Source organism: Tachypleus tridentatus, chromosome 6, assembly GCF_004210375.1.
Source record: "Tachypleus tridentatus isolate NWPU-2018 chromosome 6, ASM421037v1, whole genome shotgun sequence".
Taxonomy (NCBI): domain Eukaryota; kingdom Metazoa; phylum Arthropoda; class Merostomata; order Xiphosura; family Limulidae; genus Tachypleus; species Tachypleus tridentatus.
In genome coordinates this window covers 87,220,776-87,239,934 of record NC_134830.1, presented here as the reverse complement: position 1 = coordinate 87,239,934, position 19,159 = coordinate 87,220,776, and the positions used below count along the sequence as shown (strand labels likewise).

The 19,159-nt window shown below is 35.0% G+C and overlaps 1 protein-coding gene across 13 annotated transcripts in view; it reads right to left on the bottom strand.

The window, feature by feature from the left end:
• The window catches only part of eIF2Bdelta (eukaryotic translation initiation factor 2B subunit delta), a 110,935-nt gene that overhangs the window by 91,144 nt on the left and 632 nt on the right, over positions 1 to 19,159 (bottom strand). For 7 of the 13 annotated variants that reach the window (XM_076505922.1, XM_076505924.1, XM_076505930.1 and 4 more), the window contains exon 2: positions 7,454 to 7,488. The exons of the other annotated variants lie outside the window; for them this stretch is intronic. In XM_076505922.1, coding sequence (XP_076362037.1) covers positions 7,454 to 7,465 — 12 coding nt within the window. In that variant the 5' untranslated portion in view covers positions 7,466 to 7,488. The remainder of the gene's footprint in view (positions 1 to 7,453; positions 7,489 to 19,159) is intronic. 13 annotated transcript variants of the gene reach the window in all.

Sequence of the window (19,159 nt, the reverse complement as noted above, 5' to 3'; positions counted from 1 at the left end):
CCATCCATGTATCACATTTATGTTATTAACTAACCCCATTTCTGCCACCTTCTTCCCAAAATGATAAGTAAATTAACTGCTATAAAGAAATCACATTTTGTTGAATCATAATTAAAAAACAAACTTGCCTCTGGCCTAAATTTTGCAAAACATATGGGTACTAGGATAACTATTATCCCAACCAATCAGAGATCTGTATTGTGAAGATACAACTAATTAGCTCAAATTAAATTTTGTTGTGAAAAAGAATGACATGAGTAAGAAGTGTACTTAGAATTTAACTTAGTACAAAAGTACATCAGCTTTCTCCCAAAGACACCATAGCATTTAAAGGGTGCTCTCTTCAAACATTTTATCCATTTTCACTAAAACCACTTTTACTTAGCATACCAGCAACCTCAAAAATAGAATAAAAATAGTTTATTCTCCAAACAAGCATGCATAAATCTACACAGCACTACATGAGTAAACAATTGATTATAATCCACTGTGGCACAACAAAAAGAACAACAGCTCTTCCACTAGCAACAATAATAGTTGCTATTATAAACTAACATAATTAGTTTAATGGCAAGTTGGTAACATGCAAGGCTATAATAGGAAGTAATTTGGTTACCAAATTAATTTAACTATTGGTAATAATTTAAAAAAAGTAAAACCAACAGCTCAGTAGGCCTACTATGGCCTGTATTTTAGTTTTAAACTGCAATCAACCTGTTTGCTATTGTCCCAAATATAAAAGCTATCTTTAGTTCTCTTAACTTTATTAAAATGACATACAGATAGCACATAGATTACATAACTTTGATGAAATATCTCTCTAAAAACAAACCAGTAGACATATTGTTTGAAATTTAAGAACTTCATAGTATAGTTCCAAAAAAGAAAATATTCAATTTTGATATTTTCTTCTACTTCTACTAAAGTTTTATTGAAATGTAGTCATTTGTGCTTGATCTCTGAGTAATTAACTACCTGCAAGATAATTTTCAAGTTAAGCAGATAAATACTATTTTTATCTTACAGTTTTTACATTTCAATTGCATAATGTCATGAACTTCCTAAATGAATAAACATTTTTTATGATAAATATTCATATCTTATTTGACATTTTCTCGACATCACTAACTAGCTACTTATCATCAATGTATAGTGCAATGAAATGTTTAAAATTAAAAATTAAAATATTCTTTGAAGAGATAAAAGGTAAATGTATAATTTTACAATATCTTCATTAGGCCATGTGCATAATTTCACATCATTACTTTTCACTTAGTTCATTTTTAATCTTTTATTTTCCTTCTATGTTGTGATTATTTATGCTAACACATATCAATAAGTGCCCACGAGTGATAAGATGTTAACATTCGCAAAGATGATTTAGACTCTGACAAAATGGTGATTGCATTCACTATCATTATGAAAGCCTATTAACTGAGGCAAAGCATATAATAAATTTAACAAATCATTAAATGTTTTAATTATGAATTTTAAGTCATAACCACATTTATAAAAATAAACTAAGATGCAATTTGAGTGTCTATCACACTAAAACATACGAGGCATGAGAAAATAGCCAATCACTATAAGCTCTGATCTCAAGAATGGACAGAGCTTTATTTGACCTTCCTTTGTAAAATGTAAAAACTGCTCTACTCTCCTGCCTCTCATCATAAAATATAGTATGAACTCTACCTTTTTTATTGGATATATGCATGCTATTCAAGTTAAAATTGTTATTTAGTGCCACAGTTTCTTCTTTGCAACTGGGCATGGCTTATCTTGAACTTTGAAACTTTTACACATATTTCCTCTTGAACAAGTTCTTGAAACTAGGCTACCTAAGCCAAACATCTGGTAAAAAGTTAAAGTAAAATTATTATACTTCATAGAAGGAAATTATGGTACAACAAAACAAAGTTTAATTTTTGAATTAAAAACATAAATAGCATTAAATCCAATTTTCACATCTAGTCTACAGCAGTAAAAAAAACTTACAGTAATACAAGTTGTAAAGGACTTTCTCTAACATAATTGTTTATTATCATAACTCACCAGAACAACTAACGGTTAAATTCAAAGATCAGCTTTAGTCACCTGAAGTTGGCCTTTCTAGTCCTGGTTTTGAGTTATTTGACATTACAGCCATTTTCTAATGTCATATTGAACTAGATGTACTTTGATTCTTTAAAGAGAATCACATCAAAAAAGGTCTAATGTATAAATTAAAAACTTTAAATGGCATTAAAAAGATTAATGGCCTTTAAAAAACAATTCTAAGGTGAAGAGTGTCACCACTGCCAATAACACTGTCTAATGTTACAGATAAATGTTGGGATAAAACATGTTTAAAATGCCGCTATAGTTGAGAGTCCTAATGACTGCAAGACAGCAAAATGTGGTTTATTGTGACCAGAGTGTTACACAATCAACATATTGGTGCATTAGTCCCAGATAAACGAAAATGATGAGTTAAAAAACTGCAACAAACGTATAGTCTAGTTAGAACAACTTCCTCTTTCTGATCTTTATGGAAGCAAGACGACCAATAAAAAGTTTTACTTGGAAAAGCTTGTTTTCACGTTGCTCACTCCAAGTCGACTGCCAACTGGCAGGGAGCCAAGCTTTGAATACAGGACCATAGTATGGAACAGGCACAGCAGACATATTTAGCTGCAATGTCTACGAGCTCGTTCCTGCAAACACCAACATGGCCTGGTATCCAGAAAAACTGGATAGAAGTAGATGTTAAAGAAAAATGGGCCATTCGGTTTTGAATATCGGCATGAACTAAGGTGAAACGATTCCAGGGCCAGTAGAGAACTAAGCGAGTCAGTATAAATAATGCAATCCAAGTACTGCTTAGTTTGTAGGTGATCTAGGGCAAAAGAAATGGTGTACAGTTCAGGAGTGAACACTCAAACTGCAGAGTGGATTCTGCATGCAACCACTAAACCAAAAAAAAAAACAATGGCAGATCCCACAAAGTAATCTGATTTTGAACCATCCCTTCAACTAGGAATGGAATGATGGTTAATAAGCCATGGTGGGATGGGCTGACCAGTGGATACAGCAATGCTATCCAAGGACAGACCTAATTCATCCAACTGTGCCTGGATACAAAGGCCAAAAGAAGCAATGGCAGATCATCTGTTCTAGAAAAGCATGGCTCACCAAGGCAGGAAAACACAACCCCAGGTGAAAAGTTGTGGTAAGGATCAAATTTCCGAAGCATACAATAAAGACAGTTGCAATTGGTAAAGGTGTAGAGGAGGTTCATGAACCGAGGAAGTGTAGAAAGCCCCTGTGCAGAGCCAAAGTCCCTGATGATGAACATGGTCCAGCATCTTCAAGGCAGAGGTCCTAGTAGAGCCATAGATCAGTGATCCATAGTTGAGTTTTGATTGAATTAGAGCATGACATATTTTTAGCATAGAACATCAATCTACTCCCCAACTGGTGGAAGAGAGGACACAGATGATGTTCAGTACTCTTGTACATTTGAGCCATAGCTGCTTGACGTGTGGTATAAAGGTCAGCTTATGGTCAAAGATAAACCCCAAGGAATTTGTATCGGGAACCACAGATGGCACAACTTCAATGATACAGAGTTCAGGATGAGGGTGAATACCCCATAGGCAGCAAATGTGCATCATAATGGTTTTAGAGAGAAAGAAGTTAAAACTGTTTGTTGTGTTTGACTTCAATAAATGATTGAGGGCAGTCTGTAGTTGCCACTCAACATACCTCATGTTTGATGACTAACATAAGATGTGAAGGTCATGGACATAAATCCCGTTTGCAATAGTAAGAGGGAGTTGTTCAGTGATGGGATTAATCTTTATACTGAAAAGTGTGACACTCAAAACAGCCCTGAGGGACTCCAAGTTCTTGCAGAAAAGCACGGGAAAGTGTCAAACCCACATGAATTTGGAATTGCCTGTCCATTAAAAAAATGTTAATAAAAATGGGCAAATGGCATGTAACTCACATAAATGGAGGTCTCACAAAATGCCATACCTCCATGTTGTCTCATAAGCCTTCTTAATGTCAAAGAATATTGATACATGATATCATTTGAAAAAGGCTTCTCTAATTGATATTTCAAGTCAAAACAGGTGGTTCACAGTGGAGTGCTGTCATTGGAACCCACACTGGGTGGGAGAGAGGAGGTTGTTTTCAAGGTACAGAGAGATCTGTCTGCACTCCCACTGTAGTAGTGGAACAAAGTGCAGCAGCATACATCCAAGATGAAGTAGTGGGTGCCAACTTTCAAGCCTCAGGGTAAGTAATGTTTTGAATCATCTTCAAATGCTGCACCTCTTTTTCTTTCAACCATTTAGGGCAAGAACAAAAGTAACATGGGTGAGAAACATTACATTTGATGTAGTGAAGGTCCATTTCACACTCACAGCCATCATGGTCTTTGCCTTCGCAATGAGCAGTGAACAAACCGCTTACACTGGAAACATCTGAGAGGATTTGGAATGTAAGGTCATACCTTGCGATTAAGATAACTTGCCTTGATGGTGGCAGGAGGATGCAGTGATGTAAATGTTCAAATAAGGACATTGGTTGGCATCATAATTCCATCTTTGTGAGTGGAGATATGCATCACTGCAAAACCTCATTGGATGGAGAAACCAGCAAGAATCTCTGACTTGGGGATGTTCTTCAAATCCCTCTCAAAAATAACTCCTATGATGAATTCAGAATAGTATGAAGTGTAACCTCAACAGGTATATCCCCAATTGCCTTTGAATGCAAGAGAAGTTCACTGTGTTGAGATGTGGATGTTTCCACCAATATGTCACCAGAGCAAAGCTTTTTGACTGACTATGGAGAGCCAGCAAGTCCCTCTAGTCTCTTCTGAATGAAAAAGGGAGACATCTGCCCTAAAATTTGTGTGAAAAAGAATGTAGTATAAGAAAATGATGTGCAACAGGTGTTACAGATATTGAAGATTGCTGCTCAGAATCTTCAAGATGTGGTCGTTTACCTACGGACTGTTTTCTATTTATTTAAAAGTTTTTATTTAGGAGATCCATAAAAAAAAGAATATTTTGGTACCCACTGACCTTACCCACCATAGAATCCTACAAGGTAACACACTACAATGCCAGGGTTTTCTGAGCACTGTACCCAAATACCAGCATCAGACACAATGTCCATAACACCTGTTGAGACCTTCCAATACTGATACTTAGTTAATCTTAGCCTAAATAGACCAGTTAAATGATCCTGGAGGGACCACCCCCAAGGCTGTCAGTCTACAGGAAATTCAAGCCCAAAGTGGTGTGTTTGGGTTGGACCCCTCAACCATCAGAATCCTCTCCTCCCCTTTATGGGTCACCATGCACGGCAAACACGTGGGTGGGTGTTTAGATCCCAGAAAAGGGAAATTGAAAGAACATAACCTTCCCTGGGATGTTCCCTCACAAAGTATAGGAATCCACACCGAGGAAAAGCGAGTTCACATTAGAGGTGAACAACCTAAATATGGCATACTTTGAACATGTGAATGGAAATGCCAACATTAAATATAGTTTTTTCTATACCAGCTCTTAAAGCTGAAACTTCAAACAGTGAGACCTGTTCCACAACAACAAAAACTGCAGTTTTAATTATTATTTGAGGTTTATTTAGACATAAAAAATTAAGATAATATAAAACTTTGAATTTTAAAGTACTTGATTATATAGCTTCATTAAAACACACTGACAGTAAAGTTTTTAATTAAATCTTGAATGTAATGCTGTAACTTGTAAAAAAGGGGTTTAAAATGGTGTTGTCCTAACAGTGGTAAGCACTGCAATTAAAATTTTTTTAAAATCTGGGTTCCACATAACTATGGAAAATTATGTGGTAATTCACAATAAGAAACAGGTATTTATCAGATCTGTAGGCAGTAATAAAGTCAGCAATAGTGGGAGGTCATTAAATTTTGTACTCTCACTAGAATGACTGGATAATTCACTGCAGACACCATACTTACAACAACTTAGGTTGCCTGGAGAGAATATCAAAAGGCAGGGTTATGATGGTGTTGCATCTATGATTAGTGCAAAAGTTGGAGTTTTAAAGTGAATTGAAGAGCCTTTTTAGCCACTTGTATCTACTTACAGTAGGCATTGTCTAAATTTAAAAATTGTACTTTCATATAAATTCATTAGAAATAGCAATACATTACATAAATGTAGAGAATTTTAGAAATTTTTTAACTACAACTCAAAGAAAGAAAAATTATTTAAAAAGTCATTGCTAACAAAGTACCACAGATTAACAGAAGAATACTATTGTTGGATTCATGTGTGGCATGATAGGCAGAAATGGATAAGACCTAGAGGAATTTTTACCAAACACACAAATGGTAAAAGTTTCAGAAATCTTTACAAGTTGTCTATATGCAAACAAAAAATGTGATGTTAAAATTATATATTTAAAAATAGCTGGTATGGGTAGAGAAAGCATTAGAGGAGCAAACAAAATGGCCACTGGGCCTCAACACATATGTGGTTAAGGCACTGATTTTTGTTCATTCCTCTAATGCTTTCTCTACCCATATCTGCCATTTTTAAATATATAATTTTCTCTACAAGTGGGTTTTCTCGTCATCATGAATTTGATGTTAAATAGTTCACAACACTCAGAGACCCAGCAAGCAGGAAAAATACAGTATCATTATCATTTAATGTTATATGTGAATTAATTGTAACTTTCCTCTTTGTGTGCTAAATGTTGTTACATCTATATGATATTACTATGAAATTGCAAAGATGAAATATAGATATCACTGAAACTCATAGTTTAGTGCAGTGGTTCCCAACCAGGGGTGTAACATAACATTTGATTTGGCCACCTTTACCTTTATTCTTAAACAAATAATTACTGTGAGAAGTGTGAGAACATTAAAAATTTTTACGGGTGTGGGGCATAAAAAAGGTTAGGAACCACTGGTTTAGTATATTGCATAAAAAGTGTATAATAGAATCCATGATGACAATGACATTCTTATCAGAGAAATATATGTGCATGCTATCTAAATGGCCAATCAGGATGGGTCAACATTTACATTAACAAGTATTGTCACTAAACAGCACCACAAGTCTAACACATCTATCTCGCCACCAACAGAACAGTTTGATATTAACCTAAATTTGAATCTTCATTAACTGAGTATTGGATTTAAAAAAAAGGAAAAAAAGTGACCAATTATCACAGAAGTATTTAATAGATCACCATCCAATCAACTTAACGACTAGGCCATTTACCAAAAATAAAATTCTGGTAAACTTAATCTAAGTATAAGTTTTATCAATGTTTCGACTATTAGAAACTGTATTAGTATTAGTAGTCAGTACCTAAAAGCAAAGAACTGTAGCAAGTTTTTCAAAGTGATATCATGAAAAAAAAGTACAATAATGTTAAACATGCATCATAAAATGGATTTTACCAGTTTATCCATCTTGATGGTAATCACAGCTTATACTGTAAAGAAAAGGTTCACCATTAGACTTACATGAAGCAAAGTTAAACTAAACTATCTGCAATAACAATAGTAATAATTTGAAGAGAAATTAATTCATTGCTAACACTGGGGAACACTTTTTCAGTAACTTTGAGTTGCATTGGATATTTTAACTGATTCTGAAGGAGTTTTAGGCGCGCTGATTTCAAATCTGAAATTAGTTTTTCTCTACAAGCTCTAGTTTGTATGCAATTTGAGGTTAATGAAATTGTACAAATGTGAACTTGCGTAAACCATGTATAAGCATTTTCACGTCCATATATATAGATAGCTTCTAATATTTTGATCATTCTTCTTTTGTTTCAGATCAAACATGGCTTCCAAAAATAGATATCATTGCAGAAACAAGCCTGATGCCTTCTACAACATATGTGGATGCTACACACTCAATCGTCAGAGACGTAACATATCCTCGTTCGTCAAGCGTGCCTACAAAGCATATTTTGAAGTTCATCTTGGTGATCAAGACAAGCAATGGGCTCCTCATGTTGTGTGCCACAATTGTGAGGAAATGCTTCGAGACTGGACCAAAGGAAAATGCAATGGTCTGCCTTTTGGTGTTCCAATGATTTGGCGCGAACCCACCAACCATGTAACTGACTGTTATTTCTGCATGGTAAACACAACGGGTGTTGGGAAGAAAAACCGACATAAGATTACGTATCCGAACATTCCCTCAGCTATTCGGCCTGCTCCGCACTCTGAAGAAGTTCCTGTTCCAGTTTTCAAAGGCTTGCCTTCATTGGACGATTAAGACATTGGACATGATACAAGTGAACAAGACAGTTGTGACAGTGAATTGTCAGAAAAGTGTACACAATTGGAGAACTATTCTTCAGACACTGAACCTTTCCCCGTCCTCAAGCCTCTTCCCAGGCTGAACTGAATGATTTAGTGCGGATTTAGGTCTTTCAAAGAAAGCAGCAGAGCTTTTGGCATCAAGATTACAAGGCAGAAATCTTGTTGATCACTCTGTTAAAGTATCATATTTCAGAAAGCGTGACCAGCTTTTAGTGACCTTCTTATCAGAAGACAAACAGTTTGTTTACTGCCATGACATCCAAGGGCTTCTCAAAGAACTGGGTGTAACTTACTATAGTCCTGCTGAATGGAGACTCTTTGTAGACAGTTCAAAACGCAGTCTAAAGTGTGTTCTTTTACATAATGGGAATGTTTATGGAGCAGTACCTGTCGGTCACTCAGTGCATTTGCGGGAAGACTATGATGATATGAGAATGGTCATGGACTTCTTAAAATATCATGAGCACAATTGGATCATTTGTGTAGACTTAAAGATGGTCAACTTTCTTCTTGGACAACAGAAAGGTTTCACCAAGTTTCCATGTTTCCTCTGTATGTGGGACAGCCGAGCACGAGACAGACATTGGGTCCAGAAGGACTGGCCTATTCGTGACACCCTTGAAGCAGGCATGCCAAATATCATACAAGACCCTATTGTAAGCAGAGATAAGATCATCTTTCCTCCTCTTCACATCAAATTAGGTTTGATGAAGCAATTTGTCAAGGCACTGGAAACCGAAGGAGAATGTTTCCAACACATCATCACAGCTTTACCAGGGTTATCATTTGAGAAGATCAAAGCAGGCGTGTTTGATGGCCCACAGATTCGAACCCTAATTCGTGATGATCAGTTTGTTGCTAAGATGACCGCTTTAGAAAAGGCAGCATGGTTATCCTTTGTGGCAGTCGTTCAGAACTTCCTTGGAAACAATAAGGCGGAGAACTACAGTGAACTTGTGAACAGAATGCTCCTCGCTGTGATCTCGGGTGCAACATGAGCATCAAGCTTCATTTTTGAACAGCCACCTTGATAAGTTCCCTGACAACCTGGGGGCTGTGAGTGACGAACAAGGAGAACGATTCCACCAAGACCTAAAGGTCATGGAAGAACGCTACCAAGGGCGCTGGAACAAAAGTATGATGGCTGACTACTGCTGGAGCATTAAACGAGATTGTCCAGATGAAGTGTACAAATGCAAAAGTTACAAACGCAAATTTCTACCTGAATAAAATACACAAACAAATTGATAAGCTATTCCTATAATTTCCTATAATAACGAAAAATTAAAAAATAAATAAAAATGTCAAATTGCATAAAATCTGTAGCTTGCAGACAAAAACCGACTTCAGATTTGAAATCAACACACTCAAATTGACTATAGAAAGGTCTTTTTTTAAATGCAACAAAATGAGTGTTCCCCAGTGTAATTAATGGTAATATTTTTGGCTTTAGATTCAACTTTAGCAATGTTACTTTGCAAGCTTTAAAATGAATATTATAACTCAAACTACAAATTCAACTTTTTTCAATAAATTCTGAAAGTTCAAATTGAAGGCATTATTATTAATTCGAAAAAGAAAGTAAGAGTAAAAATTTTTTACTGGATTTAAAAAGAAAAATGTTAAGATCATATACATTGAGAACAAATGCCTTTGCACAAGTTTATGATGGTAAAATATACCATGTGCAATATTCAAGACATTTTACTGCTCACTTTATTCACAATAAACCAGAAGTGTAAACTTCTAATAAAGTTAAAATACAATATAAAATCCATACTTTTCCCATACCTAGCAAAAACTGTTTAGCAGTACCAGTAACTAAATGTAATAAATTATTGTTTTTAGCAATTTTAAGTTCTTATTTAAGTAATCTGCTGCAACAAAAATAGTTTGTTAAAAAAAACACTATCTTTTCAGTAAAACAATTCAATTTTAATAACAATGTATTTCTTTTGCTACATATTGCAAAAATGTAAGAACCAGTAAAGTAGTAAAAGGCCATTTGCCTTACCAAATAAAAAGAAAGATCACAACCCAAGCCATCTTCCACATCCACACAACCACCTATTGGAAGTAAGTGAATTTTTTGCAACACACCACACACAATCTAGCACATATCAAACATTTCAAAAGTTCACAAAATGTTCTTAGTGACAGTTCTGCACCAGGTAAAGTCAGCTTCAGGTTTTCAAAATTTACATTTACTACTTTTAATATTTCAATGTCTCCACTTCAAAGCTTCTCATTCCAACACTCTTAAATAATCATATTACAGCAGTAATAAATTCAAACACCCAAAACTAATCATCTCTAGACTTCAGATACTTCAGTATAAACAAGCAAAAACCTTTCTCTACACCACATAAAGATGTTATATAATTATCCTTCTGACACCAAGATCACAACACAACTTCTAAACAATTGACCTTTCCATACATCCATATAAGTATACAACAGGTTTATTATTCTTAGAAATCTATTTCAAATAAATTCCTAAGATTTGCTAACCTCTCTTTTATTTATTTATTTATTTTTTAATCAAACACTGGACTAAACTTAGCCACGGAATGTAGCTTTTCTCAAAAATGACAACTAAAATCTTCTGATAAGAGAACCTTGTCCTTTCACATTTATATACAACCCCACAGTTGAAACTCAAAATTTACAAGGAATAAGAGAATTTTCAGCAAATGTAACAAAACCAGTACATTTATCAAACTGCAACTTTTTCTCTCTATTTCTGAAAACTGACATTTCGAAAATTAAGGATGTAACATAATGCTTATTTATTATAGAAAAGAGCTGTTTGTAAACAACAAAAGTAATAATATTATAATCATTAATATATAAATGTTCTTACTAAACAAAATTATGAATGATATTCCACTTTTAAATGTTTACTAGAAACTAAAATTCTAAACTATCTTTAAAGCTAAATTCCTCAAAAATAAGCAATTCTCTAACCTAGTTCTTGTCTTTTGCAAACTACAAATAAAAATATCATTAATAGGAATACCAATTAAAACTAATGAAACAATGTATTCTAGTCTGTTCAAGTTAGACCAATATATTAAAATATATATAGTATCTTGACTGATTTTTTAGATTTGACCTTTGTAGGTAAGCCTTCTTTGACCAGAAATAATTATTAAATTATCCAAGTTTAATGTCATAAACAAGCAGTTTAAACCATTTGTCTACAAATGTATAATATAGAGGTCTATGAGAAGCATAAATACTGTGTATTTTCTGTCCTTTCAGTCAGATTCATTAATTCAAACACATTACACAATTATAAACTTTCTAACATGAAGCAAACCTTTAACAATGAAAACTTTTCCTCTCTTATTTTCACCATATTATACTATCCAATTAATAAAGCACCAAAACTTCCAAGACATGTAACAATGTAGTAACCAGTAAGTTTAATAGCCTAAAATGTTACTACAAAAACTTGTTGTGTGCAGGTAAAATAATAACAACTTGATTTTTTAACTGTTTTCAATAGGTATACAATGTCTGTTAGTATCTTATAAAATTTGAATTAAGATATCACATAAAGTAATGGTACTGTCTTCATCAAAACTTGAAACTTGCTATATGTGAATGAGAAGTGACTAATTCTCAAACTCCTTTCATCATTTGTGCTGTTCAAAATGACTTTTCAGTAATGATGCCATAAGCAACATTGGTTCATTACATTTGGTTTTAAATATTCTAGTAAGTTTGCTTCTTCTAGTAAACAGAACACAAATCCAACATGCAACTATTCATAATAAAAAAAGATCACTTTAGTTTGGGAATTTGTCTTGTACAAACTGGAAAGAAATTTTAGGAAAACAAATTCTATAGCATATTTTGTAATTACTTCCATTCTTCAATTATTTAAAATACTTTTACAATTTGTTTTTCATTTATGTAGTGAGACAATCTAATTCTTTATATTTAGCAGAATCATAAAAAATGCTTTGTAATTAATATAATCAACCTTATTTAGAATAATTACTCTATTAGTCTTGCCTGGTTTAACAAAAATATTTGTTGCTTTTAAACAACTTACAATTAATCTTAAGGCAATTACATCTAAAGTTTTTATACTGAAAAGTTATAAATAAAAGCACATCATAATAAGTAGTAGTATTCTCAAGTTAACTGATTTTTCACAAGAAATCTTTGGTAGATCTGCTTAATAATGGGAAAGATCCATTGGATAAATTACATAGTAAATCTGAAGTTGGCTGACTGAAGAAAATGTGTATTTGGAAAACAGACAATATTTATATCAAAAACAAAACAACACAGCATGTACACTTGTGCTGGAGATTGAACAACGACTTTCTACTTATGAATTGATCAACAGTTGTTCTTTCAATATCTGGAATTGTTTGAATCCAATGCTCCTTACTTAACAGGAAAAGTTGGATTTACTCATAGTGATTAGTACTATTCAGATCATATAATTGTTCATTCTCACTGCAAATTAGGGAGGCCATAGCCTCTAAATATCATATGATCTACCAGTAAGGGACACTATTGTCATTGGTATTCTTGTACAATGTGCAGCACTACAGCAATGTCCCCATGGGCAAAGCAATTGTAGAGAATAAAGGTAGCTAGATTGAAGTTAACGATTTCCTGAACCACATGTATATATGAAAACTCAAGACATGCATGGACTCAAGACTGAACAAAACTTTTTGAAAACATTTATATTAAAATGTATGGTCTTCATATCAAAAAGTGATTAAGTGAAATGTTATTTTCAACAACAATGCAACTGTTAAGGTCCTAATTAAAGAAAAGTTTGTCAACTGAAGTAAAGCCTTACTTAAGATTTTGAAAGGATACATGTGTGATCTTTTCAATTACACCCAAAACCTCCTTGCAGGAATTGAGAACCACTCTGATTCCTAGGTATGACACAGGATCAGCTCCGTGCTATCAATCTTGGAATTTCATGTCCAGTATCTGAAGGTAGTTTATTGCATGCAACTGTGAAACAGGTTGGAACTATCCCAAGGAAAATATCATCCACATGATAAGAGAAAGTGAGAGAACCAAGGATAGAATTGGAACAATCCCACATATCCCTTCTATGACCCACAATAAGGAAAGAGAAGTGAGGACGTAGACAAAATAAAACCTATGTAAGGACTTATGTTGGTTGGTTCATAATAAATCCAAAACCAGCCCAATGGGCACAAAGATCAAAGCAAGGGTAGGATAAGGTCTCCCAACTGAAGAAGTGAACTGAGTTTTGACATTTCACTCTGGTGTATGGTTGATTACAAATCAGAAGAAATTACATCATCTATGTTGGCAGAATGCTATCTCCCAACTTTGAACTGCATTGTTCTAGCCATCTTATATGGAATCCATCCAGCAAGATGCCTCCATGGTTAACCATCTGAACTGCTTAGAACTGGTGTGACTCCTGTACTCCACTAGAAGAAAAAGGAGGGGGCTGAGAATGCACTGGAGAGCTTGGAGTAACATTGACACCTGGGACAGTGCAATGAATGATCATAAAACTCTATTTTGAAAAGCAGACCATACTCATCTGAGGCATGACAGGAATGAGCAGTTATCCCCTTACACTTTATCCATGAAGTCCATGGGTAGTACACTCCAGAACTAGACAATTATCAAAGTATATATTACAAGGTTATTCACCAACAAGTAATTTTGTGAAATACCCCATCTTAAAGGTGAGCATAAGAAGCCATGGAAAGGGAAATGCTAGTCAACAGATTTTGTTTTAAAGGACATCTTGTCAAGCATCAGTTGTCACAGAATGGGAACCGTCTACTGAAGGTATGAAAAATGGGCCCCTGGAAGAAAAGAAAACATTAATAAATACTTACCCATTGTCAGTGTTGCACCAAGTCTGAAGTACAGCTACAGATAGAATATAAAACTGCAATATAATGTAAGCTATGGGAGATGAATGTATTAAGGTTGGTTAACATGCCCAATTGTAGGATTTCCTCCAAAAGTTGATGAAGACCAGAAGCAAGAAAAAAGTGATGTGAGGTAACACATAAAATAGTACAATGAGATGGGGAAGAGGAAGAATAATTCAACTGGATCATACAGCAAATCCAGTTGATGAGGGTAAAACACATCTCTTGATGAAGAGGTCTGCAAAGGGATAAAGAGATAAGAACAAGAACCATGGAAGGAAGCCATGTAGGCAGTTAACAATAAAGGGCATGCATGGGACATAGAAGTCCATTTTGATTGGGGCAGTATAGAGATGAAAAATAGAGAGAAGGGAAACAGATGAACAGGAGAAGTTATCCTCATAATCTGCCAATGTTTTGGGAAAGGAAAAATGAATTGGATAAAGGAGAAGATAGGTAGGTGATAATGTGTGCACATAATAATGATGGTTATTAATAACAAGTCAAACTGCCAACATTCATAGGTCAAGAGGAGAAGGAAATATGCCTTAAAGAATGAATGAAACAAAGAACATAAGGAATTACATTTAAATGGAGGTAAAATACGGGAATGGGAGACAACATTAACATCCCAATCTGGAAGAGCAGGTTGATAAGGAGTCGATGAATCCAGAAGGAACAAATTAACACTGGAAGTACAGGCGAGAGAAAACCCAACAGTAATGGAAAAGATGAAAGGTATGAGATAAAGCTGCCCTATAACTTGAAATAAAGGAGACTGAAGACCACTGGCTGAAAAGCCACATGAGAAACTCAGAGACATGACCAGCAGGAAATCCCTGAACTTTGGCCCACATGCAAAAATCTTCCATTTTCACTGATACACTTCCATGAAGGAAAAATGAATGGACTGAGCCACGAGAGAAACCATAGCAGGTAATAAAGGAAGTGGTATAGGAGGGAATAATTGTAGTTGGAGCCAGTGAGTGTGAAATGACCAAAAGGAATTAGCACAGAGTAGCATGCAAATAGGACACTACACAGTGAAGCAACTGGAAAGAATTTTGTATAGCCTGTCTTGGCTAAAGGCATCTATAGCCAAAGTATAAGGACAAGGTACTGGGGATCAAAAGATAAGTAACTGGTCATTGAAGGCAGTGGCAAATACATCAAAGTCAGAACTCCCCACTGACTGCAAGGTGACCTGAAAACAAGATGATCTGCTGTGAAGTTAAAAACACTTGGGACATGACACACCAACAAATATGATGCACGTGGTCTCTATATAAGAGATCCAACAGTAATTGATATAAGCCACCATATTCGAATTGTCCAAATGGATTATTACCAGACAGCTGGTAATGGTTAGAAAGTGATTCAAGCCCAACAGATGGCAAGGAGATGTAGGATGTTGATATGTAAAGGTGGTTTGTTGACAGAAAAATGACATGAATTCTTCTGATAATTGACTAATGCACCTCAGCCCTGAAGGGATGCATCTACAAAGAGATGTAAATCCAGATAAGGAGGTGGAAACTGTACACCCACAGGTGTGCAAGTCTTGTCCAACCACCAAAGGAAATGTTCTACAAGGAAAGAAGGAATGGTAAAGGAAGCTACCAAGAGATTGTGAACAAGGTCTCACTGATCATGCAAAGTCCACTAAAAGGACTGCCAATGCACATGGCTAAGGGGGATTAACAGCATTACTAAAGACCACATCCCCACAAGCAACAGAAATTTGCATGCACAAGCTGAGGGAGCAGACAAGGCATGACAAAAATTCCATAGAATGGAGCCAGAAAGGGAAATGTTGAGCTAGACTGAGGTATTGAAAAAAAATGCCTAAATGCACAAGGTTTTGGATAAGATGCAGAAAGAACTTCTCCAATTTGATCAAGCAACCTATCCAACCAGCTTTGAAAACAAGCTAAGTATGACTGGTTGACTTCTGTTTATAATCGGTCAAAAGTAGCCAGTCATACACGTAAAAATGGAAACAGCCCCAAGATGTACAGTAAAAGCTCTCACCACTTGATAAAAATATAAGGAACTGCAGAAAGCCTGAAGAGCAGGACACAATATTGATACACCACCTCTCAATGGATAAATTAATGACAAGGACAATATCATACAGAGATGGGAATACACAAATTAGCATTAGAAACATCCATCTTTGATCATCCATAGACCTGGAGAAAATGTCCATCAAAGAGTGAAGCAGGAGTCTGTGGTGAAATATAGGAGGTGAACAAAATGATTAAGACAGAACAAATCAATGAGTTTCCAGTTCCTGGCCATTTTGAGAATCACAGACAGAGTAAAACTCCAGTGAATGATGTGGAACAGGATTGATAGCTCATTGGGTGAGAAGGTCCTGTACCACCTCTAACGCTGGCAACTTTTGGGATCCTGAGGAAAAGGGAAAAATTTTTCCTACCATTTTTAGTTCCTTTTGGTGAATTGTACATACCAATATTACTCTTGTAAGTACACTCTGTTTTGAACAAAAAAATGGTACAAAATATATATCTTTCTGGAAGTTAAAATTTCTGAGCTCACAGTTTGGGAATTTACCAACAATTGGAGTTATGTATATATTACACACATGGATAAATGCACAGTAGACTGTGATGCTATTTTGAGCAAGGGTCTTTTTCAAGGCACTAGTCTGTTGAACAACATGGAGGCTTTAAGTTTGTCATCCAAGGAGGTTTTTAGTCATCTCAGACAACGAGAGACGACTATTTAATATCAAGCCCTATGAGGTTATAAGTGATTCTTCTGTATGGCATGTTGACAGAATAGTCCGTAATGTATATAGGAAGAAAAGAATTAAATTATGCTTTCCACAAGTAAGGGTGGAGGGTATAACTGACAGAGTAAGTGATATAGAAAAGGAGTTAGAAGTTATTAAAGTGTAAATAGGAGTTAATGATGTACTATCGTTAGAATGTTAAAGGTTACCTACCACAGTTGAGAAAAAAAAGAGCCTGCAAACAATATGAATAAAAAACTGCAAATAAGTAACATAAAAATGCACTGCAACATGACTGGAAATACTGTAGGCATTATTTACTCAAACTACAAACCACTGTTTTGGCTTCATGTTGTTACCTAGAACTGCATTTGATGGAGTCAAAACAGGATTTATGGACTGAGTAAACAAAGTCTACAGTATTTCCAACTTTCTTTCCTTACTTTTTTTTTATGATCCTTGTTTGCAGTATTTTAAATTCCCAATATTTTATATCTTGTCAAAACACAGGAGAATTCATTGGTTGTTTGGTATTTAATGGGGCAAAGCAATGAGACTGTTTGCACAAAATAGTTGGTAAAAGAGCAAGCCAACATTTGTTTCATTTTTTCAAAGCAAACCAATTCCCTGAAAAATGTTAAAAGATAGAAAACATAGCAACAAATACACAATAGTTAAAAGTAAAAGCAAGGTAAAATAATACATGCTAAACTATGGGATTTCTGTGTGTTTTTTTGGTATTGTTGTCATTGAAATCTCCTAACAAATCTAAAACCTAATTAGAATTAAAAAGGTTATGGCATGCAAAAAAAGAGTAAAAACAAACACAGTCAAGACAAACAGTGTCACTGTTATCAATGCTACCATCCAAAGTCAATGGTAAATTATGATTGTAAACATTTCTAAAATGGTGCCAAATCTCTGGGTCATAATGTCACAATAGTAAAATATGGGCTATTGCAACTTGGGTGTCATAAAGGCCACACAATGAAGCATCAGAACCAGATAAAAGAAAACAGTGAGTTAAAAGGTTGTGACCAATGAAGATAAGAGGTTCATGAGGCATGGAAAGATTTATCTGCACATCCACAGAGGTGGCAGAATTGAGTGAGACAGCGTACGTTATTGCTGGCAAGGGAGACAAAAGTTTTCATGCTTCAGGAAAGGACATATTGTTAACAGTCCTCAAGTGCTGTACTTCTTTTTCCTTAATCCACTGGGGATAAGAATGGGAATAGGATGGATGAGAGTCATCACACTTGATGCAATAAGGCTCATGGTCACAGAGGTCTGCCTCATGGTCTTTTGCCACCACAATAGGAGTAGCACAAACAGCTATGGCAAGAGGTCTATAATGATCAAACAACTGGTATTGGAAACACCAAATAGGGTTAGAAATATAGAGCCAAACCACACCTCAGATGTAGGGGGACGTGGAGAAGTGAACATCAAAACGAGGAGGCAGGTCACCCTTGACTTAAAAGACCAGTGAGAATCTCAGACTTGGGAACATTAAGAAGATTTCTCTCAGCAATAACTCCTCAAAATGTATTCATGGCAGCACATTGAGTCATCTGAACAGACAAATCCCCCAAAGTATTGAGCTTTAAGAGGAATTTAGTGTGTTCTGGTTTTGATGTTTCAACTAGATTGTCTCTAGATCTTAACATTTGGAGAGATTTTGGAAAGCCAGCTAGCCCTTCCAATGCCTTCTGAATAAAAAACATTGAGATTACTAAATTTATTAAAAAAGTAAGAAGTAGTCTTACTGAAGTTTAAAAGATTTTTTAAGGCTTCACAAGGTAAAGGATTCTAATTTATTTGTGTCCTATTCTAAAGACATGAAACCAAGAGGTTGCAAGCTTTGGAAAAACATTTTATTTCTCTCCCAGTATTTGGGTGATTGTCTTATTGAATAAGTTGCCATTAACAGTAGTGAAAGCCAGTATTTTATAACAATATATGAAGAAAAGTACTGATTTCATGAAAAATAATTGATGGAATTTTTTTTTCATGAGCCAGTGTACAACTACAACTTACACAAACAGTGTTAAAGGACAAAATAATCCCTTATTATCCATACATTATGTTAAATTACATATTACTATTTCTTCTTATTACTTTTATCTAGATAAAAACAATACACCATTTTAAACAGAAGATGTT